The following is a 25,681-nucleotide window of genomic DNA, read 5'->3' as shown; positions in this document are numbered from 1 at the left end:
TAGAATGTAAGTTCTTTGAGAGTAGGAATTGCTTGATTTTTTGGTGTTTGTGTCACTTGGGCCTAGCAGGTAGTTAATATGGGCAGGTAAGTTAAGGTAGCAGATAGATTAATGGTCATTTAAGTGAGAAGAAAAAAATGTTTTTTGTACTAGTAATTAAATATTAATTTAAAAATGTCATCATCTCATCCTTTCATTTCTATTTTAATGTTTTATTATGTAGTTAGTTATTAATTCACTAATATATGCATAGAATTTATAATTAAGTATCTTTTTGCATATGTTGGGGAAATGCTTAAGCATTTTTCACTGACAGGATATGAAATCAATTTTGAAAATTACCGTTATAAGCATGGTGAGTCTGAGAATTTCTGGTCAAGAAAGTGATTTGCGGACTTGTCTTGGAAAGACTGTTTTGGTTACTTGAAGAAGAAAGAGTTGTTGAGGGAGAGGGTATGGCCAGGAAATGAACAGCATGGTGTGACTGTAGCCGCAGGACCCTCCACGTGCATGGAGAGCTACTTTAGACTTAACTGACTTCACACCTCCTGGGCCACATGGGCCTTGAACTTGCTTTCTGCCTTTCCTCCTTTGTTACTGCTATTTCTCCTATTCTCTTCATTTCTCATCGTGGCTCCCACTTCTCCACTGTTGCTGTATTTCTCCATAGTTCCTTGCAGAGTTATCAGAATGAATAAAGAGTTGCTTAATTGAATAAAGTTATAGTTAACATTGGTTGCTTTTAAAGAAGCATTAAATTAACATTTAGTTTTTTTTATAAGCATTTAACATTTTTTACCTTATCTAACACTTTCTCCATAGTGAAAATGCTAACTTATTCAGGCCATTACTTTTAAGACCCCCAAAATGATTTCCTATCCATTGCTTTACTCTCTGCATATGGGGGGATAAGGGGAATAGAGAGAGAAAAAGAGGGAGGAAAGAAAAGAAAAGGAGAGGGAGGGAGAAAAAAAGAGGGAGGGGGACACACACACACACACACACACACACACACACACACACACACACACACACAGATTGATTGATTAATTTCTGGTTCTGTAGAATTAGTAAAAGAGAGGTAGCCCTTATTAACAAGAACTCCAAGTAACTAGGGCAGTGTTGGGATATTGGCTTGGACGCAAAATGCTTATTACTGCTTGTAAAGATAAGAATTGTGGCAAAGCACTCCAGTGTCTTGGCCAAAAAAAAGCCTAATGGAATTACAAAGAGTCAGACATAATTGAAATGACTGAACAACAAAGTTTTAAAGGCATAAATGATTTAACTGAAGGGGAAAATGTAGTTTGGGGAGTTTTTTTTTTTTTTTTTTTTTTTTTTAGGTAAGCTTAAAAGGATGGATTTTCTAAAGTTTCACTTAAGCAGATAAAATCATTCATATGATAAATTTATTAAATATCTACCATATGCCTGGTACTGGACTAACTCCTGAAGATAAAAGAAAAAAAAAATTTAAAAATGTTTAGTCTCCAGTTTTTATGCCGCTATTTCTTGTAGATTGTTGGTAGAAATTGTAATGGGATTCTTACTGGGAAGAGTAAGTCAAAGTTACTTAGACTTTATATACTTTTTTCTCCATAGTGTTGCCCTGGAAACTGTCCACCTTGTGATCTACCATGTGCACGAGCTTTAGGGTGTAGAAACCATAAGTGTCCCTCCATCTGCCACAGAGGTAAAATTCATTATGGAAAAAGAAAATGTTTTGTTTTTCATTTTTGTTAAATACTTAGATTGGTAATTATTACCAGAGATAACTTCATCTAAATAATTTGATGATTATGATTTTTGACTTATCTAGGTTTGAGCAGCTAGGAGAAATTTTTATTAAATGATAATAATAAAGATACATGGATTAGCTTCAGTGAAGATTAATAGTCTGCTGTTATCAGATTTGTGTAACTGCTGCTGGGTATCATGCTAAAGTACTTAGAATGGTTAATAATTACAGAAAATTTGGCTGGCAACACGGATTCTATGTGCTTATAACTAAAAAAATGTGTATGTTTTGTATTTTACATCTTTGATATACATATTGAAACTTTGAAGCTATGAAAACATCAGTATTATTTCCTTAAAGACATCTATTATATAGAAGACAAACTAGTATTTATTGATGCAAAATAATTGCTATTTATAAAACCTTAGGTAATTCTGTTTTTAGGATGATGTAAAATTGCATTTTTTTTTTATTTTCACCTTTCCTTTAAATTACACATATCATGTCCCTTTGTAAAGGCATAAAATAAACGCACTGTGTCTAACCTGCAGTTGAGAATAGTAATTAAAACATCCTATCACATCAAAATAGAGTGTTCATCTGGTTTCCCCCTCTCCCTTCCCCAAACAGAATTTAGGTCCCTAAGAAAAGATAATCTATTCAAAATATGAGTGAAGAGGTTTGATAATGATTCTTTTGTGTCCTGGCCCCATTCTATGGCAAAACTAGGGATTTTGTTGGTTAAATAAGTAACTTTTTATTGCGTATTTCTTTTTAAATATTCTTTCCCTTTAAAAGGTTTTAGATCTAAAACTATTTTAGGAATGGGCCTTTTTTGATTCAGAACAAAACAAAACAAAAAATAGCTTCTGAAGAGAAGAATGGTTCTAAATCTTTAAAGGAAAGGTTTTGTAGAATTTAAATCCCCAATTCTTCTCAAACCAATGACTATTCGTGTTTGCTTTGAGGCGAGACTTTATTAAATACAGTATAAACTTTTGAGTATTTCCTCTTTGCTTATGAAAGACAAATTTAAGTATATTTAGCAGAATCTTTAAAGAATACAAAGTATTCCATAGAACCCGAATCATTTTACAGTGATTTTAGAATAAATTAGCTGAAAGATCCAAGTTTCTATTCTGTATATTTACTATTAGATGTTTTTAAGTAAGACAGTATGAGAGATGGCTCCTTTCATGCCATAGGAGTAAACCTTTTTTCCTTCCTCTTGCCTTTTCTTCTTCTCACCATTTGATGCCCAATATCTATCTAGTGATTGTCAGAAGTTTCCAATTTGTCCCTGTCATAATTACTCGTTTTTTTAATTCATATTGCAAGAGTTCTGTTGATCTCACCAAGTGCTATTTTGAAAGTAACTCCTATTAATGCTGAGGTAACTGATAGATGAAATCCTTTCTGAGGCTATTTGCCTTTAGATTTTTATTGCAGTGTTTTGTTATCTATTATCTTCATTTCCAAGTAGTTCCCTTCTGATCAAAATGCCATGCATTTTTTGTAGTGAAAAATAATTACTAGACCCAGGCCTAGGTAAGTCAAAAGCTATCATGGATCAAATTATTTGTTGAAATTAATATGTTGTTATTAAGGGCAGCTAAGTATTATAGAGGATAGAGCATCAAGCCTAGAGTTAAGAAGATCTGAATTCAAATTCAGCCTCAGATCCTTATTGGCTCTATGACCCTGAATAAATCATTTAATCTCTGTTTGTTTCAGTTTCCTCTTCTCTAAAATGGAGATAAAATTGCACCTAATTCCAGAGTTATTGTGAGGATCAAATGAGATAATTTAAGGTGCTTAACACAGTGTCTGGAACATAAACGATATGAGTGTTAACTATTATTGTTGCTGTTATTTATTATTAAAGAGAAGTGGAAGAAAAACCAGTCCAGCAGGATTAATGGACTAAGTCTGACATTGTGTGTATATACATTGTTCCACACCCTAATCTTTTATCTCTGCAAAGAAGGGAGAGAGGTACATTTTCACAGGTATATTCTCAGGTGGAAGGCAGGAGGGAACATGCATTTATTAAGTACATTCCTTGTGTCATAAACTATACTAAAAGCTTTATAAATGTTTTATAAACAACCATTTGAAGGAGGTGCTAAACTTCAGTAATTACAGTTATATAGCATTCTGTGTTTTTCCATTTATGTTATAACTTATATATATTTTCCTGGTTCTTCTTATTGTATTCTGCATCAGTTATTATTAAGTCCTTAATTATTTTTCATATTCCTTTCTTTTTTCTTCAACTTTTGATGATTTTTGATTTTTCTTAACTTTTTAATGTAAATACTTATTAAAGGAGCAGCTAGCTGGTGCAGTGGATAGAGCACCAGCCCTGAAGTCGGGAGGATCTGAGTTCAAATCTGGTCTCAGATACTTAAAACTTCCTGGCTGTGTGATCCTGTGCAAGTCACTTTACACCAGTTGTCTCAGCAAGAAAATAATAATAAAATAAATTAATGGTTATTAAAATAATGTAATTTACATTTCTAACTGTATCCTTTCCTCCTTTCTCAAGAGCAGTATAACAAAGAACAAAACTAATTAACATATCAGAAAAGTAATAATATTTGTAGTATTCCCCATGCATAGTCCTCCATCTCCATAAAAAGTGAGGGTGAGATGATGTCATTTTTTTTTCTTTGAGGCTATATTTGGAAATTATAATTTAACAGCATTTATTTAAAAAAAATTTCCATTATAAAGATGTATATTTAAGTACAATTAGCCATCTCCTCTCTATCTGGAGTTAGGTAGTATGTTTCATCAGTAGTTCTCTGGAATTGTGGGTGGTGAATGTATTGATCAGAGTTTCTAATTTCAGTTATTTGTCTTTACATTGTTATTATATAAATATTATCCTGGTTCTGTTTGCTTCATTTTGTATCAGTTTATACAAGTCTTCCCAGGTTTTTCTGAAAGCATTACCTTTATCTTTGGACTTTTTGGGATATAGTCCGATTGTAGTATTGCTGTTTTAAGGGGTATATGTAGTTTAATAACTTCTGAGGCATAGTTCCAAATTGCTTTTCAAAATAGTTGGACTGGTTCCCAATTCTATCAGCATTGCATTGGAATACCTGTTTTAATACATCCTCTAGAGCAGTGGTCCTCAAAGTGTAGTCCAAAGAATTGTTGGGGTCTCTGAAACCCTTTCAGAGGGTCTACAAATTCAAAATTATTTTTTATTTTTAATAAAGTAAATAGCTATAAATATAACCCATATGAACAAAAACTCTTTGAACAGATCCTTGATAGTTTTTTTTTTTTAACAACTTGAAGATACTGAGAACAAAAGTTTGAGAACTGCTGCTTTAGAGCATTTGAAATTTTCCTTTTTTGTCAAGTTTCCATATATAAGCTAGAATCTTGGTATAATTTTCATTTCTTTATTAGTAACTTACAGTATTTTTCATATGATTATTTATAGCTTGGATTTCTTTTTCTGAAAATGGCTTATTTCCATTATTAGACCATTTAACAATTGAGGAATGATTTCTATAAATTTTTCTCAGTTCTCTTTATATCTTAGAAATGATATTTTTATTATGGAAACTTGCTCCAAATATTTCTTTCCTTTGGTTTATTGGTGCAAAACTTTTAAAATTTAATCTAATCAAGTTATCCATTTTATTTGCTATCAACCTGCATCTTTGGTCAAGATGTTATCCCTTGTCTACATCTTTGGCTGGTAATTTCTTCCATTCTCCTATAATTTGTTCATAATATCACCCATTATATCTAAATCATATGCTTATTTAGAGATTCTCTTACTATATACTACGTGAGATGTTAATCTATACCTAGTTTCTATAAGAGTAATTCCAGTTTTCTCAACATGTTTTACTGAATAGAGAATTCTTGCTCTAGAAGGTAGGATCTTTGGTTTTATTAAACATTAGACTACTGAGCTCATTTGTTCTTGCAGATTGTTTAACCAATATTTTCCAGTGATTAACTGCTCATTTTCTTACCCGAATTGTCTTGGATGATAATAACGTTGTATATTTTATTTGGTTTGCAATCTAGTACTAGTAGGCCTTCTTCTTTCCCATTTTTCTTCATTTATTTCATGTAATTTGTTGTATAGGTTTGTGTGATGCCAGAGAGGTTTTCCATAATGGTTTTAGTTCTTAATAGCATTTGATTTTTCATCTTGAAATTTGTCTTACTTCCCTGTCAAAATTCTTTTCAGTAATTTGTTTTTACAAAAAAAGTGCTACTGTAAATATTTTGGTGCATAGAAGACCTTTATTTTTGTATATTCTTTTGTACAGCTTTCCTTAGATGTATATACCTAGTACTGGACATCTTTCCCAATTGCTGGATGTAAGATGAAATCTCAGATTTTTGGTGGTGATGGTTGTTTGCAGTTCTTTGTTTTGGAGCAGTTTTTCCTATGTTACTTGCTGTTCTTTTGAAGACACTTTGGGATATTTTCTGTTTAAATACCTTTTATTAGGCCAAGTAAATAATCTTACTTCTGAAAGGTTGGTTTGGGGCCCCTTTAACAGATGACATTTAACTTTATTGTTAACATTTGCTCTTTAAGGAGTGAAATATGTGGAATTCAGTTTTCTGGGTCTAGATTGCCCTACATGATCTATGACACCAAAGACAAAATGCTTCAGTTTTACAAGTTTTACTTTACTTTACAAGCCCACTAGGCTCCAAGCAAAATATGATTCCTCGCTTGGTAAAAGAAATTGTGTTGGCATATATTAGGCCTGCTCATTGTGAACTGCATCTCTAGACTATGTCTTGAGTTAATGTATTATGAAAGACTTCTTATATTGATTAATAACTGTCAGGTAAAAGTGATAATCCATTTAAATTTTCCCCCTTCTTTTCAAATCTCCCAACCTAGTCTGTTAAATCAATTCAAAGCATTTACTGTTTGTATAAATTAGAGCTTGGACAAAATGATTGTTTAATTCAGTGGCCTGGGATAAAGGAAAGGTTATATTTGATAAGTTTCTATTGGTTCTAGATAAGTATTGAATTTATCTATTCAACACTGAAATTGGGAAAAAGTGTTGAATAGGATCTAACTTATAATTATCAGTGCTGAGGTTTTATTTGTAATTTTTTTTGTCAATCTTCAGAAAGGTTAAGATAAAAGTATTTGTTCTTGTACGGGAAATCAGAAAATGGAATTAGCTGCTATCTGGATCAGGAAGGCTTGAATTGGTATAATAATCCATCTTTAAGATACCCAAAACAGAGTTTCAGTAATTTGCATAACAAATATTGGCTTTTCCTCAGGTTGTGGTTTTGTTGGCTTTTCTCTGTTTCTATGTCAGTCATACAGATTTAAATTGATAGTTGCTTTAAAGTCAAAGATGTTTTATACACACACACACACACACACACACACACACACACACACACACAAACATCTATTCTCTAGATTCAATTATGGAAATAGAATGTGTGGATTGAATTTATAAAATATTGTTAATTTAATAATTTCTGGTGTTGGTTTTCTAGCTTTAAAACGGTAATTTTGTATTCCCCTTCCCCCCAGAGTAATTTATTTCATGTTTAATGGTACCTGGTTGCCAAAGATATTTGGATTCTTTTTCGCTTTCTGTTGGAAACAGTAGGCAGTCTTTAAATGTTAGCTAGAATGTATGATAAAATTGGCTAGCCAACCCTGATGTTAATTTTAAGGACAAAGTTAATGCTTGTCAAAATAAAAAAAAAGCTACAGTAAAATAATACTTTATTGAAAGCTCTATGCCAAGCTGACTATTAAAACTAGATATGGGGATGTTTTGAGTCGCTTGGTCATAGTGTAACCCAGATCTTCTTTTTTGCTTGATATCAAAAATTGAGATTTCCTGGCTAGAATCTTGTGAGATAGAAGGAAAAAAGGGAGGAGAGAGTTGAAAGCTAGAAGATAGAACCATTTAATTCCATAAAAAATAAACAAGCAAAAACAACAGCTTTATTTTAAAGAAGGTAAGAAACTTAAGATGGGAGAATTTCTCCTTTCCTTTTCTCCAAGGAAAGCTATATAATTGTGAATAATATTTATTCTTTCTTCAAAAGACTTTTGATTAGAGCATAGCATAGTTCTGAAGGTTTTTAAAGCAGTTTTAGAAACTCCACTTGAGAGTTGAAATTATCCCCCCCAAATCCTTAAAAGTTGTTTTAAACATTATAGGGACAAAGTTCAGAAGTTAAAGAAATGCGATATTAATATTTGTAGATGGTGATTTCAATGGTATAGGGAAGTCATGAGGGAAGAATCTTTTTAAGAAGTTGGAGAATCATCAACTAAGAGTGATAATTGAATCCATGAGAGCTGATGAGCTCACCAAGTTGAAGTAATATAGAGGAGATGAAGGTTCAGAACAGAATCTTGTGGAATTCTCATGATTAGTGAGTGTGATCTGGATCTTTATCTGGCAAGAAAAATTGAGAGAGATGATCAGAGAGATAGAGTGCCCGTGAAGAGGGGACCCTAAGAAAAGAGAGAAGAGATATTAAGGGGAAGAGAAGAAATAACAGTTTCAAAAATGTGCAGAGAACTAAAGAAGGATGAAGACAGAAAAAGACCGTTAGATAGGGCAGTTAAGAGAGTATTGGTTGCCGCATGCAGAAAAAGAAATTTTGTTTGTATCACAAGTTCTGGGACTTGATTATAGAGATTGAGGAGAGAAGGTGAATAGTTGGTATGTATTTAACCATTGTTTCTGTTTTAATCTCCTTGGGTTTTGCAAAATAATGGGATCACTGGGTCAAAGGGTAGGGATAGTTTGGATCACTTTTCTTGAATAATTCCAATCCAGAATGGTTGGATTAATTTTCTGCTTGTCCTGCAGAGCATTAGTGTGTCTGTCTTAAGTTCTTTCTAACTTGGACTTTTTTGTTGTAATTGTCCATAACAATTTTTCTCCTTTAAAATGTTTATGAACTTTTTGTGTTTTTTAGGTAGCTGTTATCCCTGTCCTGAAACGGTTGATGTGAAGTGCAAGTGTGGTAATACAAAGGTGACTGTGCCTTGTGGCAGAGAGCGCACCACCAAACCGCCCAGATGTAAAGAATTGTGTAGGTTCGTGTGACGCCAGAGAGGTTTTCCATAATGATTTTAGTTTTTAATAGCATTTGATTTTTCATCTTGAAATTTGTCTTACTTCCTATCAAAATATGAATGTGTATGGCATATTTGTACATTTGTAAACATAAAAATTAATTTTTATTTAAGGATTAAAAGTTATGCCAGTCATATCATTAAACAGAAAAGTGCTTGTGGTTCATTGATCTTGACTTTTGGCTTCATCCTTGTGACCAAACTTCTTGAGATTTTTGCTTTTGCTCAAGGATTGCAACTCTTAAGATTATTAAGTTGTAGAGAAGGTACTTCTTACGAAGAATTCTTCCCTCATGATTTCCCTACACCATTGAAATCATATCTGCAAAGATTGATAACATATTTCTTTAATTTCTTTTATGTATTTTTTTTGGGGGGGTAATTTCAGTTTTGATAGAATTATCTAAGTAGGTTAAAAAAAAACTCCCACAAACCTTTGTTGGTACTTTCTCATTTAGCCAACCTTCAACTTGCCATCATCCAAATCGAGAGAAACATCGGTGTCATTTTGGCCCATGTCCTCCCTGTCATCAACCTTGCCAAAAAGTTCTGGAAAAATGTGGTCATTTGTGTCCTGCTCCATGCCATGATCAAGCATTAGTGAAGCAAACTGGCACGGTAAGAGAGAAATGTTTATTGTTTTTGATTTGTATTTGATATCTCTTTGGAAAATATTTAGAAATCACTCCAGTATACTTTTGCTTGTTGAAGTATTGTATTTAATTTTAACTTGTCTCATACTCTAAATCTTTACTCTTAAAAATTTAGGAGAAGTAGGCCTTGCTAAAGCATCTTTTTTTTTTTTTTTTTGGCCCCTGAAACACCTTGATTTTCAAACAGTATGGCCAGTGAGAGTCAGAAGATAAAAAAGCTAGGTTTTGCCACTTACTGTGTTTATGACTTTGGGCAAGTCATTTCACTAGAGTCTGTTTTTTTCTATTAGAAAGTGAACACATTTCCCTAATCAACTCTGAGATCCTTTGCTCCCATGAATCTTCCTCAGATTGATTTTCCTCACCATTTTCCAAAGAATAATGTTGTGTCTAAAGTTACATGAGTCATTAACAAATTTCTATCAGAAATTTTTTCACCATTTCATTTTGGGCAAAGGATTGTCGCTCTGACCAAGTTGATATTAGAAGGTGCAATGAAATCTTAAGCAGCTCTTGAGCTTGCTTGCAGTTGCAGTTGGCCACAATTCATTGCAGCAGCATAAGGAAGATGAGAGCGAGCTAGAAGTAGCAAAGAATGAGAGAGCAAACTTGTGGTGCAAAAGTAAAAGATTTTCCTTTAATTTTAATTCTTTTTATCTGCAAAGTATGAACTTTCATTGATCAAAAAAGAAATAAAACCCACAAGTAGTATTTTTGATTAGTAAATACAGTGAATCTTTAAAAGATATACTTGAAAACATGATAGAAGTAAAATGTCTTTTCTACTTGAAAACAAAATTAAGGACAGAAACATAAGATTAGGCAAAATAATGGAAAAAACAGTGAAGAAACAAAAAAAAATTTCTTTTCTTCTTGGGAATTTTGTACTTAATTATGTGTTTCAGTGTGTGTACACAGAAGTTAAGCACATAGATAAGATAAATGAATTTATTCGTTATATTTATTATAGCATCAGCCTGCAGGTCCCTGGGAACAAATTTCTGAACCGGCCTACATTCAGACTGCTTTGCCTTGTCCTCCCTGTCAAGTTCCTATTCCAATGTGAGTATACAAGTATTTTGGAATTTGTATCTGAAAGAACTAAAATGAAAGGAGAATTAAAATCCATTCAAAGTTTCTAATGTCATCTGTTCAGATTGTGATAGGTAAAAAATATACTCTGCCTCATCATGTGGAAGGTGAAAGATGAAATGACTGAGGAAATAAATATTTGAGTTTCTGAGCATTTTGGTTTATTAAGTGATTCATGCCAGTTACCTAAGAAATTAAGGCCAGGCCCCTTTCTTCATTTAGGAGTAGACCCCAAATATAGGGGGAGACAGATTTTATTAAATTAAAAATACTCAAATAAGGTTAATTAATTAAAGGGAAAAATACACCATTGGGTAGTCTGGCTTCTAGCTGGATGAAAGATGAGGGACTTTAAAAGTTTGGGGGGAGAGAGTATGCAGGTGTTCCTGAAATCAGGAAAGGAGGAGCCCCATTTTTCTGTGCACAGTGAAAGAAATGTGAAAACAATAACTGATCAATCAGTACAGAGCCAGTTTTCAGATAAGAGAAATGAGAAAACAACTTCAGTCTTTCGTCCTGGTGGCATTTCTGATCAGCACAAATGAAGTCCTTAGTTCAGGATCTCTATGCAGCTGGTGTCGTGTTTGTCATTCTTATAGCACAATTCTTATAGCACGACACACTTGTATCCTACAGCTTATTTAGCCATGTCCCAGTTAATGGGCTGTCCTGAATTTCTAGTTCTTTGCTGCTGCTCTCACCAAGTTCTGAAAATTGAACTGTTTGATATCCCTGTGGGCTCTTCAGACTGGGTGGATCAGTCCACTACTGCGCCAGCAGCATGTGGGTGTTCCAGTTTCCCATGTCCCCTTCAACATTTGTCCTTGTCCTCTTCTGTCTTGTTAGCCAGGGTGAGTGCCATGAGCACCTAAGAGTTGTTTGTTTGTGTTTCCCTAATCAGTAATGATTGAAAGCACTTTCCATGTGACTGGAGAAAGCATAGACTTCGTCATCTGAAAACTCTCTCTTTGTACTCTTGTTGCTCCCAGAAGCCATAGCATGTGGAGTGGCCAAGCCCCACAAAACTCTGGGCAGACAGGATAACTGATAGACCCTCAGACCAGCAGGGAGTTAGGGGAATTCTGTCCCATCCCAGGAAGATTGCCCCAGGGGAATGGGCAGGTGAGAAGGCGCAGCAGGAGGAGAGTGATCTGTGACTTGGGGTAGCTCTGTCTCACCCGTGTTCAGTTCATACCCAGGTCAGGGCAGTGCTCTAGGATGCCATTGGTGGGGGGCAGGTGAGTAGAGGGGCTCCAGCTCCCTGGCTGCACGAGCCTAGCTTTGAGCAGCACGTGAAGGTTTTCATCCCAGTTCCCACAAGACAGAAATTGGCCTAGACTCAAATTGAATGGAAAAGGCATTTGATCAGCTGCATAATTGAGCCACCAGGTGGAGTTAATGTAGTCTGCCTCAGTAAGTACAATTTACCACTTACTCTCCTACTCCCTTCAGTTTCCTCCATCAGATCACATTTACAGGACTGTGTGGTCAGGTCTGATTGCCATATTTTGGGAAGGACTTGGTTATCTGGAGTGTCCAGAGATGATTATTTAGAATGATGAAGGGCCTGAAAGTCATCTTGTCTGTTGCTGTGTTTTGTCCTTCATTTTTGAGAGGACCAATGGCAGGGTGATGTCCTGGCTTGGTCTTCCAGAGTTAATGGAGTCCAGTGACAGGACACAGTCCCGACACCTGGCAGTAGCTTGGGATGGAGACACCTTAGTGTCTGGCCAAACTCTTAGTTCTGCATAGCTCTCTCTGCAGCTGCCTTTATGCAAATGGTTCTCATCTGCCTCTTCCCCTGGGGGAGGTCTTCAGGGGCTTGGGCAAAGGGCCTTGACTCCCTGATGGGTTTGAAGTCTATCAGTCACCCTCAGCCTGTGAGATAATAGGCCCCTAGGAGCCAGGCTGCTGTGTTTGGGCTGCAGCTTGTTGGAGCCAAGGTGAACATTGAGTGAACCAGGTGGATGTCAAAGGTGGATGAGCCGTTTTGAAAAGGATCTGGCATAGTCTCACACAAGAAGTGCTGGTCCTCCCGAGCACCCCATACACCCCAGTCTGTGTGAGGAGCAACCGAAAGAAGTAAAGTGAAGACTTTAGCGATAGGGAGAAGGGGATGGACATGGCTGCATTCGCATTTTAAGGGCTGTTATGTGGAATAGATAGCAATTTGCTCTGCTTGGCTTGAAGGATGACATGAAGAAGAGTGGGTAGAAGTTGCAGATGAAGAATTGGGTTCAGCATAAGGAAAAATTGGTACAATGTAAAGAAATCGTGTTGGATTTGGAGTTTAAAAGACCCAGGTTTGAATTTTTGAGCGCTATTTTTAATTCATTTATGATCTTAGACAAATTCTTCATTTAAAAAAGAAGTTGAACTAGATAACTTTTTCAGTCTCCTCCAGCTATAAATTGATAATCCTGGGATCCCATCCAAAAGTCCAGTTGGTTGCTTCAGGAGTTTTAGTAGAATTTTTCTTCATTATAGGTCTTCATACAAAGACTAGATTTCTGTCCTGTGTTCTTAAAATATTGGGTAGTTTGTTACATCATTCCTGAAATTGGTAATTCCAGGGAGCTAGATTTGTCTTTGATATCCTTTCTTTCTTTTCCCTTTCCTCCCCTATTCCTTTTCTCTATCCTGTCACTTTGATAAGCCTTAAGTCACTTGGCACCCCCTGAAGCCTTAAGATCTTTAATATGACATTGTAATCATGAAACAAAATTGTTGGTTTCCCTTCTCCCATAGGAAATGTTTATTACCTCAGTGCAACAGACTTCAGCTATTTGTTCATTTAATCAGATTACCATTCCTCTGAATTCTCTATAATATGAGAATGAATGGTATCTTACTCTTTCTAGAGTTATTTATTTTTTAAAAGAAAATTTCCTTATCTATATGTGATTCTCTAATGAGTGGAATTGCAGCCAATACAAATGCAGATGTATTGGAAACCAGTTTTATTATCTTGTAAACTGTTCTGGTTTCAATAGGATCTTATCTTTTTCTGTTTCTGAATCTTTAGGCACTCTACAATCTATTAGATTTCTTCATCCACATTCTTCTGATCCCTATTCAGTTTGTTACTGAATAGCTTGCATTTATCAAAAGAAGCTTAGGGAAACTTGGCCTGTGGGCTTTGGGATTTGAGCAACTCCCTTAGGTAGGAATGGGGTAATATGACACCATTGTACAGACATCTTTGTTTCTTTATAATTTGGTCACAGTGTTGTTAAGTTTGGAGATACTGTAGTATCGATTGCAGAACTCATATCCTATGTTAAGAAGCTTCAGTGAAAAATTGATGATACATAAATGATACTGTTCAGTTTCTAGTAGATGCGGCACTTGTAAGTGTGCTTAATGGAAGATTATAAATAAGGTTAGTTGCCACATTACATATAACACACAAATTCCTTGAAATTCAAGTTTGATATTAAATATTTTTTAAAAGGAAACTTGTGGGAGGGGATATGGGAAAACAGGGACAGTAATACATTGTTGGTGGAATTGTGAATCCATCCAACCATTCTGGAGAGCAATTTGGAACTATGCTCAAAAAGTTAGCAAACTGTGCATACCCTTTGATCCAGCAGTGTTACTACTGGGCTTATATCCCAAAGAGATCATAAAGAAGGGAAAGGGATCATCTGTATGTGCATGAATGTTTGTGGCAGCCCTCTTTGTAGTAGCCAGAAACTGGAAACTGAGTAGAAGCCCATCAATTGGAGAATGGCTGAATAAATTGTGGTATGTGAATATTATGGAATATTATTGTTCGGTAAGAAATGACCAACAGAAAGGCCTGGAGAGACTTACACGAACTGATGCTGAGTGAAACGAGCAGAGCCAGATCCTTATATACTTCAACAACAATACTATATGATGATCAATTATGATGGACCTGGCCATCTTCAGCAATGAGATGAACAAAACCAGTTCCAATGGAGCAATAATGAACTGAACCAGCTATGCCCAGCGAAAGAACTCTGGGAGAAGACTAAGAACCATTACATTGAATTCCCAATGCCTATATTTTTGCCTGCCTGCATTTTGGATTTCCTTCACTAGCTAATTATACAATATTTCAGAGTCCAATTCTTTTTGTACAGCAAAATAATGGTTTGATTATGTATATTTATTGTGTATCTAATTTATACTTAAATATATTTAACATCTACTGGTCATCCTGCCATCTCGGGGAGGGGGTGGGGGGAAGGAGGGGAAAAATTGGAACAAAAGGTTTGGCAATTGTCTATGCTGTAAAATTACCCATACATATAACTTGTAAATAAAAAGCTATTAAAAAATAAAAAGAAAAGAAAAAAAAACCCAAAAAAACAAAAAAAGCACTCTAAAGCCAAAAAATTAAAATAATTAGATGATTCATTAAAAAAAAAAAAAAAAAAGAAACTTGTGTTTGGCAGTAGTATTGGTATTACCAAGTCTTATTACCTCAAGATTTATTTGTTTTTTGCTAAAGTAATTGGGGTTAAGTGACTTGCTCACAGCTAATGTTGTGTCTGAGGCCAGATTTGAACTTTGGACTCCTGACTCCAAGGTCTGTTTTATAACTCAGGGTTTGTAAAACTAGATTGAAAAAGGGCTCTCCTTAGCTGGAGTAGAATATTAGTCCACTTATATGGTAATGAGGACTTGCTTCCATTTATTCCTGAAAGGATTTGTTTATTATTCAACTTATATGAAGTTATTTGGTACAAATTACATTAAATGTTTTTGTGGTTTTTTTTTTCCTTATTCTGAAAGCGATCACTTTTTATATCTTGTCACAAGGGAGGATGATACTGAAACTACCACAAGAGCATTTACTAATTTAAATAACCTGATTTACCTAGTTGGCTTTACCTTCACATAATTCTAGTTCAAAAGTGTCACTTTTCTGGGCATTACTGTCCCTTTTACCCTTTGCTTCTTTTGATTCTGCTGCTTGGGTCCCACAAGTTTATCTGGGTTACTGGATTTCACTTGGCTCACTCTGGGGTGTTCAGTGGTGGGACTGTGGGTAGCATGGGAAAGATCAGTTTTTTGTTCTCCTTATAGGTAACTCCCTCTTTCCTGACTTTCCTTCCCTAAATATCCTCAGGCTTTATCCATTCCTTCTGGAGCTGCATTCTATTCTTTAATCCCAAAATTCCTGTAACAAAATGTTTAGAGTGCAGACGGTCCTATGAAATGTCAAAGAAATTATTTTAGTGTTTCTTGTATTGAACAACTCATGATCATCATTTATATTGCCCATGTTTTAGGAGGTAGAGTCTAAGGGAAAAACCAAGTATGGCTACAGTCATAAAGGAAGGCTGTTCCTCTATGTTTTGTCTGCTTCCTTTAATTATTTTTTAGTATATCAGAGATAAAGGATAGATAGGGAGATGTGGCAGCCACAAATGTTTTTAAAGCAATTAGTGTGGACCAGGCATTGTAGCATTGGGGATACAATTACAGGCAAAAGAAAGACTGTTCATGTCTTCACAGACAATCTAATGGAGAAAGACAACCACAGTGGAGGAGTGGGGGGAGAGGAAGTTTCCATGCTGAAAAGGCCCAGTAAGTCAGAGATATGTAGTAGAGGAGGGGACCAAGGTTCTCCACAGGAGGGCCTTCTGAGGAGTTCCCCAGGGGGAGAAGAGCTTTGGAGGGGGAGCGCTGAATATTCTGTGTAGAGTGGTTCAAGGAAAGAAAAAAGTGAAAAAAAAAATGGGCAGGCTTACCTTATAGTAGCTCTGAAAAAGGGAGCTAAGGGGGTATGAACAGGGAGCCATGGGAGGATTTCCACTGGCAGGAAGCTCCATTCTCACTCCTTGAGATGTTCTTGTGATTTGTCTTGAAATGAGCCACTGATCCTGGAGTTCCTGGATTTGTATATTTTTTCAATTTGGATCTGTGAACCCATTTTCCTGCAAAAATTGTTTTAATACAGAAATGAAGTTCCCATAATATATTCTTATAACAATGCTGTATTTCACTTACATCGCTGGTTAAATTGACTTTTGTGGGATGATCTTAACTACAATCAGAGAATATCAGTTGGGAAAAGTGACTTTTAGTAATACACAGAATGTTTTTAAAATTAAAATCCTATAAAAACTACAGAGAGGTTGCCAATTTGTTACTGTTTTCAATTATCCTGATAATTATGACTGTACAGCTCTTTTTTGGGTTGCTTTTATGATCTGGTAATTATAGAATTCCTATTGTATGTAATTAACCATACAATAGGGACAGAAAGGAGGAAAAAAAAAGATCCTAAACTTAAATTTATTGTTTAATCTTTGCTGCAGCTTGGGACGTTTTTGTTTTGCTTTATTAGTGTTTTCTTTTGCAAATCTTTTAGGCTAATATAACTGTTATTGGCACATCAATTTTTATGGTTTAGTGTTCAGAATAGAATTTTTTTGGTGCATATAGGGGTTGTGGAGTGATTGGAGCCATCTTGAATCAGTATATTGTTACTAAAAAGTTATTATTTAGCAATATTTTTTTCCTTTGGACTTCTTTCTCAAATATTTAACCTTTGTTTTCTCTTTTTTTCTTTACAGAGAGTGTCTTGGGAAGCATGAGGTGAGTCCTAGGCAGTAGTTATTAAAAAGTGATTATTTAAAAAAAAAAGTGATTATTACAAAACTTGCAATGTATATTTTTTATGTACTAGAATAAAAACAAAACTGAAGCATTATTATTTTAGCAGATGATACAACATCCATGTCTTTTGATTCAATTAACTTTACAATTTCAAAGTATTTTTAATTACTGGAAAGATTTGTGGACTAGAGAATATGCAGTGGCTGTTTAGCTCTTCCTTAATTAAATCATTTGGCTTTTGGCAGAAACCTAGAAATTTAGAGCTGTTGGGGATTATATATCACCTATTCTGTGCTCTTACTATACTGACAAAGAGACCAAGGCTGCCCTAAGGTCACTATTGGCAGATGGTGATGGTGGTACATTGGGTAATGTGTTGGAATGGAATCAAGCAGGCCAGAGTTCAAATCCTGTCTTACTGGCTATGACCTTGACCAAGTCCCTTGAACTGTCTCAGCCACACTTTCCTCATCTGTCATAATGCACCTACCTAAAACAGTTATTGCATGACATGCAAAGTGCTCTGTAACAGGACATTAGCCACAACATTCATTTTAAGGGACTTTGAAGAGGACGCTTTATTGCTCATAAATTCTACAGTATATTTTTAGAGGTCATCTTAAGTTTTACTGCTGAGATTCATTTGGACAATTCTAGATGAAGGAATGTTTTTTAAAAAAGGATATGTTCAGCCTAAGATGATATTTTTTTAAATGATATATTTGGTTATGATGGTGATAAGGGAAACTATTTAAAACATGGTAATCTCAGCTATTTTTTATTAATTTATCTTATTTTACAAGTATCCTGTAGAATATTCTGGTAAAGAGAGACACACACAACACACACACAAAGGTTTGCCTGTGTTCAGAGTAAAAATACAAAGGCAGCTCCATTACCTAATTATTATTTCTAGTTTAATCATAGGATAATATCCATTTCTTTATTAGTAAAATTGTTAGAAGAACAGTCTCTCCCATGGATTTGATAATTGTTTTTGCATTTTATGTTTTGGCCAAAATGCCAGTAGTGGTTATGATGGTGGGGTTTTTGTGTGCTTCATAAGCTGGTTTTTAACATAATATAATTTGATCAAGTAATTCAGGAATTTGTGAAAATATTCATGTGAGATAATAGGCTCCTTTCACTGGAGGCAGAGATCCCCTATCTATTGGAGAAGTAATTGCAAATGGAAAAATACAGCCTGTTGGGAATCACACTGGGAAAGGACTTTTCTTGCCATTGTGTTTTAGGTCTTGCTAATACAAGAAATCTGAGCTAATTCTGAAATAGAACTTTTAAAATTACATTGTAGATAATAATTTAAATTGAATAATTGATTTTCTCACTGTCAAATTAGTTGTTACCATTGCAATAGATATCTAAAATGTGTTAAAATGTATGTTTTCTTGCTTTCTTGAATGTTTTCTAGATCAGTCCCCTGCCATGTCATGCTGTGGGTCCTTATTCTTGTAAGAGATTTTGTGGACGGAGTCTAGATTGTCAAAATCATACCTGCATGAAAGAGTGTCATAAAGTTACTGAAATGAATGGCTGTGCTAATGGAAAAAAGGTAATGCCCTTATTTTCTGTGAGTAACCATGTTGAACAAAATGGATTTTAGTGGGAAACTTGTCACCTCTTTCATTAGTGTTAACATTTAGGATTTTAAAATATTTTGTTACGTCTGTAGAGCCACAGTGATATTTCATTGATGGTGGATACAGACTCCACCAGTACAGATTGCCAAAACCATTTATATATTCTTGTTCAGAGCTATTCTTATCCTATGTCTTTACATGAATTTTCCATAAAGAATCTATGCAATGTAATAGATTTCCTTTGATTCTTCAAGAGTACTGGTGTGGAATTTGGGTTATCCATTTTTTTATGCAATTGCCCCACCTTTTTTCGCCTTGTCATATTTGTCTTTTTTGATAGTTTTTAATCTCTTAATTTCTCTGCTCCTCGGCCCTGTCCCAATTTACTCTGGTTTTGGCTCTTGTACTCTAGAGTGAGCACTAGTATTATCTTTTGGCTCTAGTGTTTCTTCATCTCAGTGGTTATGATAAACATTTTCTGACTGGTGGAGGTAAGTGAAGATCATGGTCATTAGCAGTATTAGGTTTGCTAGTGGCAGATATGGTGGCTGTAGTCAGCCTGAATCTGTATATAGTTTTGAGATATAAGAATAGTACGTTTGTAAGATTCTACTAGAGTTAGAGTAAACTAGGTTTTTCTGGGACAATCCTGCTTTCAAGAAAAAGAAATACACTTTTAATGACAATTTCCAAAAAGAATAATCTTTGTTAGATCATATTTCCCAATTTTTGGTTTAGAAAATGTGATCATTGTTAAGCATAATAGAAAAATTTTTTCTTGATCTTTGGTTTTATTGGTGATAGTTTTATCATTGCTCTCCTTCCTCTCCTCCCTGCACTCTCCCTCCCATACGCTCACAGAATTTTCCCCTTCTCCTCCAGTAAAGAAGCAGAGATAAGCATCAGAACTTAACACAATGATTGTGTCTGACAATTTTTGTTTCATTTTTCAAGCACAGTCCACCACTTTTCTAGTAAGCATACTTTCCTCAGTAAGAAAAACCAGCAGTTCAGTAAAATCACAGTTAATTATTGCATTTATCAGGATCTTGAAATCTTTCATTGTTTTAATATTATAAATTGCTCTCTTGCTTACAAGTCTTTTTAAGTTCCCGATGATTCTTCACATTCTTTTTTTTCCCCTTCTCAACATATTTCCACATTTATCATGCTGTACAAGAAAAATCAGATCAAAAAGGGAAAAAAAAAAGAGAAAAAAAAATCAAGCAGACAACAGTAAAAAAGACCAATGTGCTCTCTCTGGATGTGAATGTATCTTTCTATCTCAAATCTATTGGAATTGCTCTGAATCACCTTGTTATTGAAAAGAGCCACGTCCATCACAGTTAATCACCATATAATCTTGTTGCTGTGTACGGTGTTCTCTTGGTTCTACTCACTTCACTCAGCATCAGTTTGTGTAAGTCTCTCTAGGCTTTTCTGAAATCAGTCTGCTCATCATTTCTTATAGAACTATAATATTCTATTAAATTCATATATCATAATTTGTTTAGTCATTCCCCAACTGATGGACATCACTAAATTTCCAGTTCCTTGCTACTACAAAAAGGGCTGCTATAAAAATTTTTGCACATGTTGGTTCTTTTCCCTCTTCTATGATCTCTGGGATACAGACCCAGTAGTGACACTTCCCTCTGGGCATAATTCCAAATTGCTCTCCAGAATGGTTGTAGCATTTCACAACTCCACCAATAATGTATTAGTATTCCAGTTTTCCCACATACCCTCCAATGTTTATTATTATTTTTTCTTGTGATCTTAGCCGATTTGAGAGGAGTGAAGTGGAACTTCAGTTGTTTTAATTTCCATTTCTTTAATCATTAGTGACTGAGTATTTTTTTATATGACTAGAAATGGCTTCATCTGAATATTGTCTGTTTGAACCTTTTGACCATTTATCAATTGGGAAGTGGCATGTATTCTTACAGATTTGAGTCAGTTTTCAATATATTTTAGAGATGAAGTCTTTATTAGAAACATGGGATGTAAAATTTTTTCCCCAGTTTTTCGCTTCCCTTTTAATCTTGGCTGCATTGGTTTTGTTGGTACAAATTCTTTTTAACTTCATGTAATTAAAATGATCTACTTTGTATTTCATAATGTTCTCTAGTTCTTTAGTTATAAATTCCTTATTTCGTCACAGATCTGAGTGGTAGGCTTCCTTGTTCTCCTAATTTGCTTATGTTTAGAACATTTTTTCATATGATTATAAATGACTTTAATTTCTTTATCTGAAAATTGTTCATTTCTTTTGATCATTTATGAATTGGTGAATGACTCGTATTTTTATAAATTTGATTCAGTTCTCTATTTTAGAAAAGTTACTCAGATGTTTTTTAAACAAATGAATGAGTATAGTGTAAAAGGAATTTAGAATTGTAAAGGATCTTGGAACTTTAGTCTAAATCTTTCATTTCACTAAGTTATTGAAGACTATGGAAGTTGTATCTTGAGTCCACATAGCAAGTTGGTGGCAGAAGTAGGTCTAGAAAGCAGAATGATAAACTCTCAATTCATTGTTCTTTATATTTGTCAAATAAGTGAGAATTAGTTGTGTATATATTTTGTAAGTCACTTATGATGGAAAATGGCTTTACACCATTGCTGTTAATTTCCTAATCCTAAATGTTTAGAAAAGGATCTCTTTAACTAGATATATTATATATGTATTATATTATATGTGCATTATATATAATTATATATTATAAGTTAAGATTTGCTATCTAAATAACCCTAGAATTAGAAGTTTAAGTTGTAATTGATATCTAGAAATGATGAAAAATATTCAAACTTTAAAATTTATTCTCTTTTAAGAGTTAGCTATTTGTCCGTGTTTAGAAGTTCATTTCCAGTAATGTCCTGCAAATAAAACCTGATTGTTGCACAGTAGTTTGATAATATCAGTGACTTATTTGTTAGGGTACTTTGTTATGCATCAAAAATACAATTGTTTTTATTTTTAATTTTTTTTTTACATTTTCTTCTACCATTAGTCATTTGAAGATTTTTGCTTTGGAGGGAGGAATGAAATGTGTACTTTTTAATTTTATAACTCTTTTTATACTGCTCCTTTTCCACATTTTCTTTTAAAGCAAAGTTATATTTTAAATTAGATATATGCTTATTTTAACTATCTTGCTAATGTACACTTTTCTCTAAATGCCTACACTACTGTTTAGTCTCTTTTCCCCCCTTTTCTTTTTGATGGCTAGAAAAGCTTCATTCTTAAAGGATTCTGATTTTTAAAAAACAACTAGGAAGGAGATGGGAAATCACAACTTGGATCAAAATAATGGTTTCTACAGTAGCCTCAATTTATTTTTTATTTTTTATTAGGCAGGGCCAGAATGTCTTCAGTGTGAAGAAGCATGCTGTAAACCACGGCCACCAGGTTGTCCTCACCCATGTATATTGCCCTGTCACCCTGGAGAATGCCCTTCCTGTGTTCAAATGCTTAGAATAAAATGTCATTGCAAGCTCATAAGCTTATATGTGGAATGCAGGTAAGCAGATTAAAGGTGCTGCTTTTTTGTTCCAAGATTTTAACATTAAGTATTCCTTTGTAAATTTAAAAAATATTCCCGTTACATGTAAAAACAGTTTGTATCATTCTTTTAAAATTTTGAGTTTCTCTGCCCAAAGAGCTATAAAATTATGCCTACTTTTTGACCTAACAAAAAGGAAAAGGACCCATATGTCCCAAAAATATTTTTAGCAGCTCTTTTCTTAAGGCAAAGAATTGGAAAAAGAGGGAATGTCTATCAATTAAGAAATGACTGAATAAATTCTAGTGTGTGATTATGATGGAATATTATTGTTCTGTGGGAAATGATGTGTAAGATGCCTTCTGAAAAGCCTGGAAAGTCTTTCATGAGCTCATGCAAAGTGAAGTGTACTATGTACAAGGTATCAGCAATGTTGTGGGAAAATTAGTTGTAAACAACTTTGCTATTCTCAGGATACAGTAATTCAAAACTACTCTGGAGAACTTTTATGGAACTGTTTTGCATGATTTCACTTGTGCCTTCTCAGTGGGGTGGGAGGTATGATATGGGGAGGGAGGAACGGAGAGAATCTGAAACTCAGAAAGTTTTAGAAACAAATGTTAGAAATAGTTTTACATGTAACTTGGGAAAATAAAACATCAAGTAAAGTTTTGAGTTTTGAGTTCCAGATTTTCTCCTTCCCTTCTTCCTTTCCTACCTCATTGAGAAGGCAAGCAAGTTGATCTAGATTTTACATATGCAGTCATGCATATTGTATGCTTTCTTATATTGTGAAAGAAAACAGACTGCAGAAAGAAATCCCCAAGAAAAATAAAAATTTTTAAAAAATATACTTTGCATTTTGACTGTAGTGTTAGGGGGCTGTCGGGGGGGGCCGAGGGGGGAAAAGGGGAGATGGGAGAAGAGGGACAGTGAGAAGAGTATCCCAGGAACACACAGCCAGCATGTGTGTCAAATGTGGAACTTACATTAATTTTCTAATTATTCAGCTACCTCAAAAAAATTATAGGTCATACTTTCTTACAACAAAGCCTGAGAAATTGACCAATTCACACTATCATATTTGAATTTTGAAGTTTTGAAGGTTCCTATGATCTTAATAAGGTAAACGTGCTGTTTGATAAGTTGAATTAAGTGGGCCTTTGGTTAGAACTTTGTTAAAAATTATTTTTTTATTTTAAATATATGCAGAAAATTTTGCTTAATGGAATATATTTATATATCTGTTTTTTTTTCTAAATAAGCATATTTCTTATGTTTTTATGGAGAGCAAACTGGGCACATAAAATTTTTCACGTGGGAAAAACTCAAACCAAATCTTTATACAATTTGATCACTTAAGTAATGGACTTTGGCTCAAGTTTTAACTAATATAAAAGCTTTTATACCTTTAAGATATATCATTAGAATTTTCATACTTTTTTTGAGTCACAAAAAAACCCCAAAACACTTATCTTTTACATTGTCAGTCAACTGTGTTTAAATACTTTATGTATCTTAAGTAAAATCTATATACATACTCTTAAACTGTATAAATACCATGTGGGAGGAATAGGTTCTTGAGTTGACTCTTCACTGAGAAGATTATTGAAGTGAACGTCATAGTCACATTCCTCAAAACATGTTAGCATCTTCACCAATTCTTTTCTTTTTTCTTTTGGCCATTGAAAAAGAGCTCTCTCCTGCTTCCTAAGGCTGATTCCATCCCGATCTGTTCCTTTAGGGTGTTGTTCTGGTGATTCTCCTTTCTCACATTCATCCTTATCCTGTTTGTGTGAACCCCTTCTCAGCTCTCCACAGGCCTCAGGAAGAAGCAGTCCTGTCTCCCTTTCCCCAGCTCCCTTGGAAGACAGATCTATGTACACTGATTCCCTCTCTTCCTTTGCACCTTGCCTGCCTTCCCTTGGTCACCAGTGACCACCCATAGCCATAATGAGAAGGAAGCTTCCACCATCTTTCTCGTTGACCTCCTGGGACATTGTGGCTCCCTCTGCTGGTATCGTCCTTTCCTTGGCTGCAGCTAAGACCACAGATTCCTGGGTTTCTCCATCTAACCTTTCTCAGTTGCTCTGCTGAATCTTCCTCCTTGTACTTAGCCCTTAATAAGAATATTTCCTCTTCTTTTCGCTCCTTTCTCAGCTTTAGACATGTACTTGTAATTGCATATAGGATGTCAGATGGTAATCTCAAACTTACCTTTTCCAAAAACTGATCTTTTTGTTTGTGATGCCATCACTAAAATAATAAGTCCAATTTCATAATTCTTAATATTGATGAACTTGGTTATAGTTGAATCTTTCTTTTACCTCATCTTTCCTAGCCATGTAGCATATCTGGCCTTGTGTCCAACTCTCTTAAATTCATCTTCCTCCTTACCACTCATCATTATTGCCGTCTTGCAGTTTTCACCTAAAAGATCTTACCAGTCTCTTTCTTTGACCTCATATTCATACAGCTGCCTAGTTAATTTTCGTATTCATATAGCTGATCATGTTATTCTGTCACCCAAACATTTTCATTGGTATTAACTGTTTCTAAGGAAGGGGTAAACTCTTATCTAGCATTTGAGACCTTCCTCAGTCTGACACCCCTTTTCCCTTTCTAGCCTTATAGCATTTTTCTTTCTTCCATACTTTTATTTCTGACTTTTTTCTTTGGTGCGATCTATCCATTCTTTAAAGTATAACTTAGATTTATATTACTGTCAAGTCTTTCTTGTTACCTATAGTTTGTAATTAATGATTCTGTGATACTTGTCACTACAGCATTTTGTTTTGTACCTTTCAGTTGCAATTGTGTAATATTACATAGTATTCTTTGTGGCATCTCCTTCCTTACACTGAGGTTTGCCATGTCTTCTCTAAATTTTATATTTCTAACAGGACCTAGCACAATGCTGTTTTACATAGTAGAGGTATTTGGATGTGTAGTTGTTAAATGTGAATGAGCTAAAAATCTACATAAGACAAAATAAGTATCTTAATAAATGCTTTTGAATGTTTTTGTTCCTCAAAATGGTCCATTAGGAAATATAATCAAAAACATTTTGTGAGAAATTTAGAAATTGTATGGTTTTTGAGGTGTATCAAAATGAATTTCTCATTGATGTTTTTCTAAGTTTTTCTATTTGGTTCTAGACAATTGTCAGCTGCTGATGAAGATGAAAAGAACCTATTGACTTCCTGCAAAAATCAGTGTCCTAAAGAGGTAAGCCAGAATAAATCCACTTGTCCTTGAATATTTTTAGTAAACATTTTGCTTATTTTTCCTTTAATTCATTACTTTCTTTTGAGCATCTTATTTCAAGTCTTATTTATAAAATTATAATCGATATACAGTGT

At 34.5% G+C, this 25,681-nt stretch overlaps 1 protein-coding gene across 1 annotated transcript in view; it reads left to right on the top strand.

Moving 5' to 3' along the window:
• Positions 1-25,681, top strand: part of NFXL1 (nuclear transcription factor, X-box binding like 1) — a 67,842-nt gene that overhangs the window by 29,990 nt on the left and 12,171 nt on the right. Inside the window, exons 11-18 of the mRNA XM_051963988.1 lie at positions 1,603-1,693; positions 8,708-8,828; positions 9,326-9,485; positions 10,491-10,582; positions 17,170-17,191; positions 18,645-18,785; positions 22,171-22,337; positions 25,478-25,547. Coding sequence (XP_051819948.1) covers positions 1,603-1,693; positions 8,708-8,828; positions 9,326-9,485; positions 10,491-10,582; positions 17,170-17,191; positions 18,645-18,785; positions 22,171-22,337; positions 25,478-25,547 — 864 coding nt within the window. The remainder of the gene's footprint in view (positions 1-1,602; positions 1,694-8,707; positions 8,829-9,325; positions 9,486-10,490; positions 10,583-17,169; positions 17,192-18,644; positions 18,786-22,170; positions 22,338-25,477; positions 25,548-25,681) is intronic.

The sequence above is a fragment of the Antechinus flavipes genome, chromosome 6 (assembly GCF_016432865.1).
Source record: "Antechinus flavipes isolate AdamAnt ecotype Samford, QLD, Australia chromosome 6, AdamAnt_v2, whole genome shotgun sequence".
NCBI lineage: Eukaryota > Metazoa > Chordata > Mammalia > Dasyuromorphia > Dasyuridae > Antechinus > Antechinus flavipes.
This window is presented reverse-complemented; position numbering and strand designations above follow the sequence as displayed.